Here is a 13309-nt window from a genome sequence, read left to right as displayed (position 1 = left end):
GAATTTCAAAAAAGGTGACTGGTGTACTGGAGTAGTCTGAGGAAGTTTTAAGAAGGTATGGGACTTGGACTAGTTCTTGAAAGATAAGTAGCATTTAAGTAAATGAAAAGAGGGTATATCTGGAGATAGGCAGCATAAGCAAAGGGTGTGGCTTGCTGTCAGTCAGATGGCAGCCATGACTAAGTTGTGTTAAAACCTGTTGACGGCCGGGTACGGTGGCTCACATCTGTAATCCCAGCACTTTGGGAGGCCAAGGTGGGTGGATCACGAGGTCTGCAGGTTGAGACCATCCTGGCTAACACGGTGAAACCCCGTCTCTACTAAAAAATACAAAAAATTAGCTGGGGGTGGTGGCGGGCACCTGTAGTCCCAGCTACTCGGGAAGCTGAGGCAGGAGAATGGCGTGAACCCGGGAGGCCGAGCTTGCAGTGAGCCGAGATCACGCCCCTGCACTCCAACCTGGGCAACAGAGCGAGACTCTGTCTCAAAAAAAAAACCAAAAAAACAAAAAAAAACAAAACCTGTTGATATCCACCATAGGAATTCCAACTCATTTCCTACAGTGAATAATAAAACCTTGTTAAGAGAACTTCATATTGTCAAATTCAGCTATTTAAATTGAGAAACATAACAGAGGAACCCCAACAGCTGAGATCTATCAATGGAACTTTAAAGTATTACCTAGGCTGGGCACTGTGGCTCATGCTGGTAATCCCAATATTTTGGGAGGCTGAAGCAGAGGAATCACTTGAGGCCAGGAGTTTAAGACCAGCCTGGCAAACACGATGAAACGCTGTTTCTACTAAAAATATAAAAATTAGCCAGGTGTGGTAGCACACACCTATAATCCCAGCTGGTCAGAAGGCTGAGGCACGAGAATTGCTTGAACCCAGGAGGCAGAGGTTACAGTGAGCTGAGACCGCACCACTGCACTCCATCCTGGGTGACACAGGAAGAATCTGTGTCAAAAAATAACATAAATAAAAATACAAACAGGAGCTAGACGTGATGGCACACACCTGTAATCCCACCTACTCGGGAGGCTGAGCAGAACCACTTGAACCTGGGAGGCAGAGGGTGCAGTGATCTGAGATCGCCCCACTGCACTCCAGACTAGAGGACAGAGTGAGACTCTGTCTCAAAAAATAAAAATAAAGTATTATGATAAATTGTAACAGTAATATATGGTAGAAATGAGACCCATCTAGTAGTAAGTAGTGAGACCCGTCTCTACAAAAAAAAAAAATTAATTAATTAGCCGGGTATGGTAGCATGCCTGTAGTCCTAGCTATTTGGGAGGATTGCTAGAGTCCACTAGTTCAAGGCTGCAGTGAGCTATGATTGCACCACTGCATTCCCATCTGGTTGACAGAGCAAAACCCTGTCTCCAAAAAAAAAAAGTGTTACAGTGTTGTCTAGTCAATATTTCTCCCTCCTCCATCAGCCTCTGCCCCACGGTCCAGAAGACCAGACCCACAGGAAAGTACACTGGCCAAACAGGCACATCATTAATGGCACTACCCAAACTCCTCACCCCTTCCCTCTGGACTGTAACACCTACCCCACCTCTCTACCTCCCAACTTGAGGAAAAAGGAACACATCTATTTCCCAAAGGTTTAGACAACTGTGCTTTTCCATACAGCACATATAATCAGACATTCAGCAGCCAGAGGAAGATTTGACTGCATTAACACCTTACTTCGAAAGATCTTACTGTCCACCTGTGATAGAAGCCTCCCCTTCTGTGAAACACTAGGATGATGTCCTTCTGCTTCATAAGGTATTGGTCCACTTTTCCATTTACATGGATATTTTTGGGTTTTGTTGAGACAAGGACTGACTCTACGGCCCAGGCTGGGGTGCAGTTGCATGATCTCGGCTCACTGAAACCTCCATCTCCCAGGCTCAAGCAATCCTCCCACCTCAGCCTCCTGAGTAGCTGGCGTGTGCTACCATGCCCAGCTAATTTTGGTATTTTTAATAGAAACGGGGTTTCACCATGTTGGCCAGGCTGGTATCGAACTCTTGACCTCAGGTGATCCACCCGCTTTGGCATCCCAAAGTGCTGGGATTACAGGCGTGAGCCACCGCTCCCAGCCTGTTTACATGTTGGACTGAATTGCATACGCTCAGCCCACTGGTAAAATAATAAACATTTTAGGACTGTTTTCTCAGAAATAGCACTCTCCCTAAGAACTCTTTCACAAAGCATATCCATTTAGGATTGTTCAGCTAACATTCACTGAGGGTCTTCAGGCATCAGGAACGATCAGGGTGAGGGGCACAGCAGCGAATAAGCCAGGTACCCAGTCTAGAGGAGCTGCCATGCTAAGGGGGCGCACAGACGCATACAGAGCTTCGGTACTGCCTAGTAAGCGTAAGTAGAGTTAAGTGTAAGACAGAGGTAAGCACAGTGCAAGGCTCTAGGGGAAAGTCAGGAGGATCCGAGGCGTCCTGGAGAAGATCCCATCTGAACGGATCCTTTCAGGATGCACAAAAGTTAACCAGGTGAAGACACACGGTACAAACAGAACAGAAGCAACAGAGGCATCAGACAACTGAGTCGGGGGAGAAACGAAAGGCAGTTTGGCATTCAGAGAGCATGCGGGCACTGAGGGGAAAACGGCCGTGGGAGCCTGCGGCGTCCGGGTCCCAAGCAGTCACTGGAGGGACAGAGGGAGGCCGGACTCTGCCACTTGGCCGAGGCGCTGGGCATCAGCAGCGTTTCTCCTCGCCATCCGCATCTGGAGCTGTCTCTACGAGGGCTCCTGTGGGGGCTGTTCCTGGGAGGGTCGAGCAGACGGCATTCACGACCTGCCTCCCTCCGGGGCAAGCCAGCCTACACACCTCGGGACTCCGCTCAGAATCTAAAGAGGTGAGATCCTTGGGTTATCTCGGGGCTGCTTCATGAACTCTGAGCAGAAGAAAAGGGAAGGAGGAAGCAGAAGGCCGCAGGAACCAGCCCGAGACGCTATGACCCCAGAGATTCCGCATATTACAAGCCACCAAGTCGCCACGCTGATGCCCCACGCGCGGAGCAGCCGAAGCTAGGAGACCGGAGGGGCAGAGAAACCCGGCACCCACCGCCCCCGAGCCTCAGCCGGCCAGCGGGGCCGCTGCTCGGTTTACCTTGGTCATGCCAACCCCCACCACGAAGACCCGGCGCAGGGGCGCAGGCTCCCACGGTGAAGAGGACATGGCTGCACCAGTGCGGGACGGGGGCCGGCGCGGCGGACGACTGCCGGGACTGACAGGCGCAGACTGCACCGGAGCTCCCCGAGGCCCCGAAGTCAGGGCCGCGGACCGCGACACAGGCGGGTGAGAGTGCGCGTGCGTGGGGGCGGGGCGGGGCGGGGAGCGGGGGCGGGGCGCGTCCTGTGGGGTGGGGAGCGTTCTGTAACCCTTGGCGGCAGCAGCACTAATTTGCGGACTTGGGCGTGGGACTGAGTCAGCCCGTCCCCATCTCTGAGCCTGTGCTTAGGTTCTGCACGGTGAGCAGGAGTGGGCCTGCAGTGGGGCCTAAGACTGAGAGGAGGAATTGGCGGGAAAGCGGACTGGTGAAAGGTGATCCTGAGGAGAGCCGTTGGGGTTCGTGTTGGAATTGGCCTGTGTCCTGTTAGCGGTGGCAGTTGAGAGTGAATTCATGAATTAAAACTAACAAGACACCAAGAAAGCGGGGATGGGCAGGATCTCACACATGAATACAATGTCTAAATCAAAAAATACAGGCTCCATAAGCAGCTGCCTGACCTTTTTTAATCTCGTGAACAAAAGTTCTCCGAAAAGGAATTTGGAAGACAGAGACTTTATTCCAGCAAACCGGGTAGAAACAGCCTTCCATGTTTGTTTGTTTGTTTGTTTGTGACGGAGTCTCGCTCTATCGCCCAGGCTGGAGTGCAATGCCGCGAACACGGCTCACTGCAGCCTCCACCTCCCGAGTTCAAGCAATCCTCCTGCCTCAACCTCCCGAGTATCTGGGATTACAGGCGCACGCCTCCATGCCTGGCTAATTTTTGTGTTTTTAGTAGAGATGGGGTTTTGCCATGTTGGCCAGGCTGGTCTGGAACTCCTGACCTCAGGTGATCTGCCCACCTCGGCCTCGAAAACTGGTGGGATTACAGGCGTGAGCCGCAGCTCCTGGCCCTCTGTTTATTTTATCTTATGTAAAAATGCAGATTCATTGAGCTAGACGAATGCATAAGTGACTATTTCTCTACCCCTCTCTCACATGTGAAGGCTGATCAAAGACTCAGAAGAACGCAACCGTTTGCCTCTTATCTACCCACATATTTTTAAAATTCATTCATCCTTCCCCAATATCTATAAAAACTGAAGCCCTCAAAATCATCTTTAGAGAAAGGCATGGACCTGTCTCCGGGTACGTCCTTAAAGTTGGCAAAATTAACTTCTAAATTAATTGAGATGTTTCATATACTTTTCGGTTTGCAGTATCAGCATGTAGAAAGGCTCTCCTAGAAGATTCTAAAGAGTGCTTCTTGGCTATTTGGCTAAGATCAAGTGTAGAAGATTCTAAGAAGCCGCTCTGTGCTTAGTAAAGAACTACTGAGCTAGGACTAGACCTACTTAGTAAAATCTGCTGGGCTTAGTGATGCATGCCTCTCCCATCTGCTCAGGTGGCTTCGGCGGAAGGATCACTTGAGCCTGGGAATTCAAGGCTACAAATGTGCTGTGATTACACCTCTGAATAGCCACTGCACTCCAGCTTGGGCAACATACCAAGACCATGTCTCTAAAAAACCAAACAAAACCAAAAAAAAGAAAAACAAACACAAGTCAGGGCACTGAGGTGTACAGTTGTTTCTTGAAACTGATGGGCTGATAAAGACAGCAGTATGATTCGTGGATCAAACAAAGTTACCAACTTAATAGAACAACAAGTCCTAAGGTCAAGATTGTTAGGTAACAAATGCTGGCGGTCCACTGGATATTGCTTTCAAAATAGGAGTCCATAGAGGGGCAGAGGGGATAGATAGTAATATAAAAGGTATTTGTTAATACCAAAAAGATTGAGAAAAAACACTTCCCTTTCCAATGTGGCGGACTAAATAATCCAAACATTTCCCACTATAAAACACAGACTTTTCTAAGTCATTGGATGTGGGGCTCTGGGGTAGCCTGAGCTGTTTGTCCCACACCAAGATGCTTCAAAACATTATTAAAAATGTTTGGATGCCTGTGAAGCCCTCTTATACCCAAGTTTGTCAGATTTGAGTGGGAATGGGGTTGATGAGCCTCATCATTTATAAAATCAGGAGTACTGATAAAATAAGTAAAATGTCGAAAGCTTCTGCACCTGCTTATGGTCATCATTAACCAGCTTCACTTAGAGTGCACATGAAATGAAACATTAGTTGGCTTGTGAATTTAAGCAAGCTATATTAGAAAGGAACCTGAAAAATCACTGTACACTTGTATAAGTACCACTTACTTTGTGGCATGAATAAGTGTACCAAAAAAAAAAAAAAAAAAAAAACCCACCCAGAAATGCTAGATAAAATACATCAAATATCCTTTTAAGCTGGGTGTGGTGGTATGCGACAGTAGTCCCATCTACTTGGGAAGCTGAGGCAGAAAGGCTGCTTGAGTCCAGGAGTTCAAGGCTGCAGTGAGCTATGATCATGCCTGTGAATAACCACTGCACTCCAGCCTGGACAGCATAGTAAGACCTTTTCTGTAAAAACAAAAAGACAAAAAGCAGCCAGGCACAGTGGTTTATGCCTGTAATCCCAGCACTTTGGGAGGCCAAAATGGGAGGATTGATTGAGCCCAAGAGTTCAAGACCAACCTGGGCAACATCTCTATCTCTAAAAAAAAGAAGAAAAAGAAGAAAAATCTTTTTAAATGGGTGGAGGCCAGGCATGCTGGCTCACACCTGTAATCCCAGCACTTTGGGAGGCTGAGGTGGGAGGATCACTTGAGGCCAGGAGTTTGAGACCAGCCTGGGCAACATAGGGAGGCCTCTGTCTCTACAAAAAAATTTAAAAATGAGCCGAGTGTGGTGGCCTACACCTGTAGTCCCAGGTACTTGGAAGACTGAGACAGGAGGATCCCCTGAGCCCAGGAGTCTGAGAGTGTAGTGAACTGATTGCGCCACTGTACTCCAACCTGGGCAACAGAGTGAGACCCTGTCTCAATAAAATAGAATAAAATAAATGCATGGAATATGGAAGAGGGAGGGTTTTTCTTTTAATCTTATACCCAACTATAGTTTGTATGTTTTGTTTTGTGTTTGTTTTTGTTTTTTTGAGACAGAATCTCACTCTGTTGCCGAGGTCAGAGTGCAGTGGCAATCTCACTCTGTTGCCGAGGTCAGAGTGCAGAGGTCAGAGTGCAGCGGCTCACTACAACCTCTGCCTCCTGGGTTCAAGTGATTCTTGTGCCTCAGCCTTCTGAGTAGCTGGGATTACAGGCACAGGCCACCATGCCTGGCTAATTTTTTGTATTTTTAGTGGAGATAGGATTTCACCATGTTGGCCAGGCTGGTCTTGAACTCCTGACCTCAGGTGACCCACCCACCTCAGCCTCCAATTACAGGCATGAGCCACCGGGCCTGGCTAGTTAGTATGTTTTGATTTTGTGTATATGTTAGTTTTTTATTTTTGCTAAGGCATGTTTTTAATTTTTTTTGTTGTACTTTGTTCTCATTTTCATTATTTTGAGTAAGTTATACTTAAAACAAAAATCAAGATTCAAAAAGTATAAAAGGGGCCAGGCATGGTGGTTCACACCTGTAATCCCAGCATTTTGGAAGGCCAAGGCAGGCAAATTGCTTGAGCTCAGGAGTTCGAGACCAACCTTGGCAACATGGCAAAACCCCATCTCTACAAGAAATACAAAAATTAGCCAATGTTGTGGCATGTACCTGTGGTCCCAGCTACTCAGGAGGGTGAGGTGGGAGGATCACCTAAGCCCGGGAGGCAGAGGCTGCAGTGAGCCAAGATACTGCCACTGCGCTCCAATCTGAGCAACAGCAACATCCTGCATCCAAAAAAGTGTAACAGGTCAAACTGTAAAACTTATCTCTCCTACTGCTATTCCCGGCCTCTCAGTTCTTCCCTATCCTTCCAAAGATGTTTTATGTAAATATAATCAAATATACACATGCATACTAATGTTATCTCCCTTGTTAACACAAATTTTCATTTTCTTTATTATTTCTTTTAATAGAGGTGGGGTTTTGCTATATTAGCTAGATTGGTCTTGAACTCCTGGCCTCAAGCAGTCCTCCTGCGTCAGCCTCCCAAAGTGCTAGGTTCATGAGCATGAGCCACCAGACCCGGCCAAATTTTAGCTTTCTTTACACACTATTCTGCATCTTGACTTTTTTCATATACCAATAGATTTTGAAGGTTTCATATCAATGCATAAAGAGCTTCCTGTGTTTTGTTATAGCTGCATAGTATTCAGATTATTGATGTATTTTTTTTTATTTTTTAAAGTAGAGATAGGGGCTTGCTATGTTTCCCGGGCTGGTTTCAAACTCCTGGCTTCCAGTGACCGACCTGCCTTGGCCTTCCAAAGTGCTGTTATAATAGGGTGAGCTACTACACACAGCCCCATAATTTATGTAACCAACCCTCTACTGATGGATATTAAGACTGTGATATAGTTTGGATGTTTGACCCCTCCAAATCTCATGTTGAAATATGATTCCCAATGTTGGAGGTGGGCCCTGTTGGGAGGTGATTGGATCATGGGAACAGATCCTTTGTGAATGGTTTAACGCCATCCCCTTGGTGATAAACTGGGACCTCACCCCCCTCAATTTCTTGTTCCTATTCTCTCCATGTGACATGCTGGATCCCTGTCACCTTCAGCCATGATTGTAAGCTTCCTGAGGCCTCAGCAGAAGCACCTGCTAGCACCATGTTTCCTGTAAAGCTTGCAGAACTATGAGCCCATTAAACCTCTTTAAAAATTACCCAACCTCAGATATTTCATTATAGCAATGCAAAAATGGCCTAATACAGATGCTTCCAATCTTTTGCTATTATAAACAATGCTGCAATGTACAGCCATGAACACATGTCATTTCACAGCTGTGTGGATTTATCCATAGGTTAAATTTCTAAAATTGGACTTTCCGGGGCAAGGAACTTGTGTATTTATAATTTTGATATAAATTACCAGTTGCTTTTCATTTAAAGACATTCACATCAGCAATGTGAGAGTGCTTTGTATATACTGTGTTTAAAACTAAGGAAAAAAACTTTTTTTAGATGGAGTTTCACTCATTGCCCAGCCTGGAGTGCAGTGGCGCGATCTCGGCTCACTGAACCTGTGCCTTCCGAGTTTAAGCGATTCTCCTGCCTCAGCCTCCCAAGTAACTGGGATTACAGGTGCCCACCACCATGCCCAGCTAATTTTTTTGTATGTTTAATAGAGACAGGGTTTCGTCATGTTGGCCAGCCTTGTCTTGAACTCCTGACTTCAGGTGATCTGCCCACTTCAGCCTCCCAAAGTGCTGGGATTACAGGCGTGAGCTACCATGCCTGGCCAATAAATTTTTTTTAATTCAGATTTTAGATCAGAAGAGATTAGTGAAGGAATATTTCTCATTAAAAACAGCAGGATTAGGCCAGGTGCAGTGGCTCACACCTGTAATCCCAACACTTTGGGAGTCCGAGGCAGGAGGATCACTTGAGCAGGAGTTCGAGACTAGCCTGGGCAACATAGCAAGACCTGGTCTCTACAAAAAATAAAAATAAATAAGCAAAGCATGGTGGCGTGTATCTATGGTCCCAGCTACTCAGGAGGCTGAGGTGGGAGAATCACTTGAGGTTGGGAGGTCGAGGCTTCAATGAGTTGAGATTGCACCAGTGCACTCCAGCCTGGGCAACAAAGTGAGACCTTATCTCAAAATAAATAAAAATTTTAAAACAGCAGAATGTTAAAAGGAGAAAAAATATTGATATTCCCTGTGGCCATATTGTCCCACTCTTGTCCCACTTCCCTTGCTCCTTTGCTAAGCTGCCTTGAAATCCCAGAAACAAAAATGCTATAGAGAAAAGAAGGCAGGAGCAACTTTGTTATCTTATTTATTTATTATTTATTTTTAGAAACGGGGTATTTCTGTTGCCCAGGCTGGCCCAAAACTCCCAGCCTCAAGAAATCCTCCCACCTCAGCCTCCTAATGTTATTTTATTATTTAATATTTATTTTTACTTTTGAGAAAGGGTATCACTCTGTTGTACAGGTTAGAGTGTGTGCTGTGATCGTAGCTCACTCAAAGTCCTGGGTTCAAGCGATTCTCCTGCCTCGACCTCTCAAGTAGCTGGGACTACAAGCATGAACCACCATGCCTGGCTAGTATTTATTTATTTGTTTATTTATTTATTTTTGAGATGGAGTCTCACTTTGTCACCCAGGATAGAGTGCAGTGGCATGACCTCAGCTCACTGCAACCTCCGCCTCCCGGGTTCAAGCGATTCTCCTGTCTTAGCCTCCCAAGTAGCTGGGATTACAGGTGCCCACCACCACGCCAGGCTAATTTTTTTTGTTGTTGTTGTTGTTTGAGATGGAGTCTCACTCTGTCACCCAGGCTGTAGTGAAGTGGCACGATCTCTGCTCAATGCAACCTCCGCCTCCTGGGGTTCAAGCAACTCTTCCTGCCTCAACCTTCTGAGTAGCTTGGATTACAGACACCTGCTGCCATGCCCAGCCCCACCCCACCCCACCCTTTTTTTTTTTTGAGATGGGGTCTTGCTCTGTCGCCAAGCTGGAGTGCAGTGGTGATCCTGGCTCACTACAACCTCTGATTCCCTAGTTCAAGCGATTCTCCTGCCTCAGCCTCCTGAGTAGCTGGGATTACAGGCATGCACCACCATGCCCAGCTAATTTTTGTATTTTTTAGTAGAGATGAGGTTTCACCATGTTGGCCAGGCTGGTCTTGAACTCCTGACCTCAAGTGATCCGCTTGCCTCCGCCTCCCAAAGTACTGAGATTCCAGGCATGAGCCACCACACCTGGCCAATTTTTTTTTTTTAATTTTTGGTAGAGATGAGGTCTTGCTGTGTTGCTCAGGCTGGTCTCAAACTCCTGGGTTCAAGCGATCCTCTCACCCTCTCACCTCAGCCTCCCAAAGTGCTGGAATTACAGTCCTGAGCCACCAAACCTGGCCTTTTATTTTACTTTAGATTTGGGGTCTCTCTGTGTTGCCCAGACTGGGCCTGAACTCCTGGGCTCAAGTAATCCTCCCACCTCAGCCTCCCAAGTAGGTGGGACTACAGGTGCCTGCTACTGTGCCTCACTTACTTTCTTGTTTTAAAAACCAGACACCAGACTTCCTCTTAGGAGAAGTACTTCTTTCAGGTAGCATATTAGTTTTCTAAAGCTGTCATAACAAAATACAATAAACTGGGGGACTTAAACAACAGAAATTTATTTTCTCACAATTCTGGAGGCTACATGTCCAAAATCATGGTGTTGGCAATGTTGGTTTCATCTGAGGCCTCTCTGTAGGCTTGTGGATGACTGTCTTCTCTCTGTCTTCACATGATGCTCCCTCTGTACCTATCCATGCTCAAATGTTTTCTTCCTCCTCCTCCTCCTCCTCCTCCTCCTCCTCCTCTTCCTCTTCTTTTCTTTGAGATGGAGTTTTGCTCTTGTTGCCCAGGCTGGAGTGCAATGGTGCAATCTCAGCTTATTGCAACCTCTGCCTCCCAGGTTCAAGCGATTATACTGCCTCAGCCTCCTGAGTAGCTGGGATTACAGGCACCCACCACCACACCCAGCTAATTTTTATATTTTTAGTAGAAACAGGGTTTCACCATGTTGGCCAGGCTGGTCTTGAACTCCTGACCTCAGGTAATCCACCCACCTTAGCCTCCCAAAGTGCTGAGATTATGAGTATGAGCTACCGTGCCCAGCCAACGTTTTCTTTTCTTTTTTTTTTTTTTTTTGAGACGGAGTCTCGCTCTGTCGCCCAGGCTGGAGTGCAGTGGTGTGATCTCAGCTCACTGCAAGCTCCACCTCCCGGGTTCACACCATTCTCCTGCCTCAGCCTTCCGAGTAGCTGGGACTACAGGCGCCCGCCATCATGCCCGGCTAATTTTTTGTATTTTTAGTAGAGACGGGGTTTTCACCATGTTAGCCAGGATGGTCTCGATCTCCTGACCTCGTGATCCGCCCGTCTCGGCCTCCCAAAGTGCTGGGATTACAGGTGTGAGCCACCATACCCGGCCTGTTTTCTTCTTTTAGGTACACCAGTCATACTGGACTAGGGCCTAACCTTATAATCTCATTTTTATTTAATTGCTTCTTTAAAGATCTCACCTCCAAATATAGTCACCTTCGGATGTACTGGGGGTTAGGACTTCAATGATGAATTTGGTGACAGGGAGGGACACAATTCAGCCTGTAACAGGTTAGCATTAACCTTTTTATTTTATATTATTTATTTTTTTGAGACAGGGTCTCATTCTGTCATCCAGGCTGGAGTGCAGTGGCATGATTTCGGCTCACTGCAGCCCTGACCTCCCAGATTCAAGTGATCTTCCCATCTCAGCATCCCAAGCAGCTGGGACTATAGGCGTGCACTGCCATGCTGGGCTAATTTTTAAATTTTTTTTGTAAAGACAAGGTCTCACTATATTGCCCAGGCTGATCTCAAACTCTTGGGCTCAAGCCATCCTCCCAGCTTGGTCTCACAAAGTGCTGGGATTACAGACGTGAGTCACAGCACCTGGTTTTATTAACCTCTTTAAAGTGCGAAATTAAATAAATTCAAACCTAAAGCTGTTGGACTCTAAATTATTTCAAGTCTTGAGAGAGATGTGGCTATGTGGCCTGAGTCTTGCAGCATGCAACTGCAACTTCTGCTTTTTTCCTGTAAATCATTAGGAAAAACCTTGTGGTGTCAAAGATGAGACTCCCTCAGAGCCTCCTCACAGAACCTTAAAGCACTCTTCCTTGGAATATAGCAAGCTATAAGCAATCAAATTACTGTAACATACATACTGGCCTTGTATGGAAAAATACTGTAACCCTGCTAAACCTCCCTGCTTCCACTACATAAGTAAAACCTTAATTCCCCCATTTTGGAGCACTGACCCCATTCCTTTGCAGCCTGTATTTCCTGGAGTGTTATTATCAAACTTTGTGCTCCAATAAACTCAATACTTAATATTTCTGAGTCTTATTATTTAAGGTTGACAAAAGTATGAGAGGTAAGGTCCCATAATTCCTCCCCAACCTTTCTGTAAAATTTATCACATGCAGCCTCATGTCCTTGATTCTTTAGGGAATGAAGGAATTGAAGTTGTGTCCAATAGGTTACAGAAAAGAGATATGGAGGGATGGCCAGGTGATCTATAATCTGAATTAATTCATTGGACCCAGGGACATAGAGTTGGAAGTGACCAGGACAGATACAGACCCCAATTATTAGCCAGCCATGGTGGTGCACACCTATAGTCCCAGCTATTCAGGAGGCTGAGGTGGTAAGATCACCTGAGCACAGGAGGTTGAGGCTGCAGTAAGCCATGATCATGCCACGCTGCACTCCAGCCTGGGTGACAGAGTGAGACCCTGTCTCAAAAGAATAATAATAATATCGAAGGACACAGGGAGGAACTCATAGTTTCCCATTAGATACAGGAAGGGGATTAGAGCTCAGTTTTGCTTAAATCGTAATGGACATAGGCCGGATGTGGTGGCTTATGCCTGTAATCCCAGCACTTTGAGAGGCCAAGGTGGGCAGATCACCTGACGTCAGTAGTTCAAGACCAGCCTGGCCAACATGGTGAAACCCTGTCTCTACAAAAAATACAAAAATTAGTTAGGCCTGGTGGCACATACCTGTAGTTTCAGCTACTTGGAAGGCTGAGGTGGGAGAATTGCTTGAACCAGGGAGGTGGAGGTTGCAGTGAGCTGAGATACTAAGCAACTATCTGTAACCTGATTGACCAGGGTATAAGTTCCTATAAACCATAAATGCTGAGAATTGCATCACGCGTGGCCTGGGGCCCTTAATGAGTCCCCTGATGTAGTTGGGATAAGACTGCCCTCATAAGGGGTTTAGACAACATTTCTCTCTGTTCTGGCAGTATCCACTTTCCTTCTGAATTCTCTTTAGCGCCTATTTTTATTAGTTCCTCTTTTTCAATAGAGGAGAAAATGGGAATTATGGTAGAAGGAGGGAAGTAGGGAGTTAAGTGAAAAATACACATTTCAGAAGACACAGCAGCCTGCTTGGCTGCCTGCTTGGCTACCTGATCTGCTGGGTTATTTCCTCAACTTTCAAAAGAAAGGTTTTTCTGGTGTCTGAGAACATGGACAATAGCTATT

The 13309-nt window shown here is 46.4% G+C and overlaps 2 protein-coding genes and 1 pseudogene across 6 annotated transcripts in view; 2 read left to right on the top strand and 1 right to left on the bottom strand.

Moving 5' to 3' along the window:
- SCP2 (sterol carrier protein 2) overlaps positions 1-3354 on the bottom strand; it is a 124115-nt gene extending 120761 nt beyond the window's left edge. For 2 of the 3 annotated variants that reach the window (XM_050803137.1, XM_050803140.1), the window contains exon 1: positions 3131-3312. In XM_050803137.1, coding sequence (XP_050659094.1) covers positions 3131-3199 — 69 coding nt within the window. In that variant the 5' untranslated portion in view covers positions 3200-3312. Of the gene's footprint in view, positions 1-3130 lie in introns of all 3 variants that reach the window. The other variant, XM_050803132.1, reaches the window with a different exon arrangement.
- Positions 3355-3605: 251 nt separating this feature from the next.
- The window catches only part of ECHDC2 (enoyl-CoA hydratase domain containing 2), a 49795-nt gene continuing 40091 nt past the window's right edge, over positions 3606-13309 (top strand). For 2 of the 3 annotated variants that reach the window (XM_050803277.1, XM_050803284.1), the window contains exon 1: positions 3606-3824. In XM_050803277.1, coding sequence (XP_050659234.1) covers positions 3681-3824 — 144 coding nt within the window. In that variant the 5' untranslated portion in view covers positions 3606-3680. The remainder of the gene's footprint in view (positions 3825-13309) is intronic. The other variant, XM_050803267.1, reaches the window with a different exon arrangement.
- On the top strand, positions 4365-5335 carry LOC126962603 (ATP synthase subunit ATP5MJ, mitochondrial-like; annotated as a pseudogene).

The sequence above is a fragment of the Macaca thibetana genome, chromosome 1 (assembly GCF_024542745.1).
Source record: "Macaca thibetana thibetana isolate TM-01 chromosome 1, ASM2454274v1, whole genome shotgun sequence".
In the NCBI taxonomy this organism is placed as follows: Eukaryota; Metazoa; Chordata; class Mammalia; order Primates; family Cercopithecidae; genus Macaca; species Macaca thibetana.
This window is presented reverse-complemented; position numbering and strand designations above follow the sequence as displayed.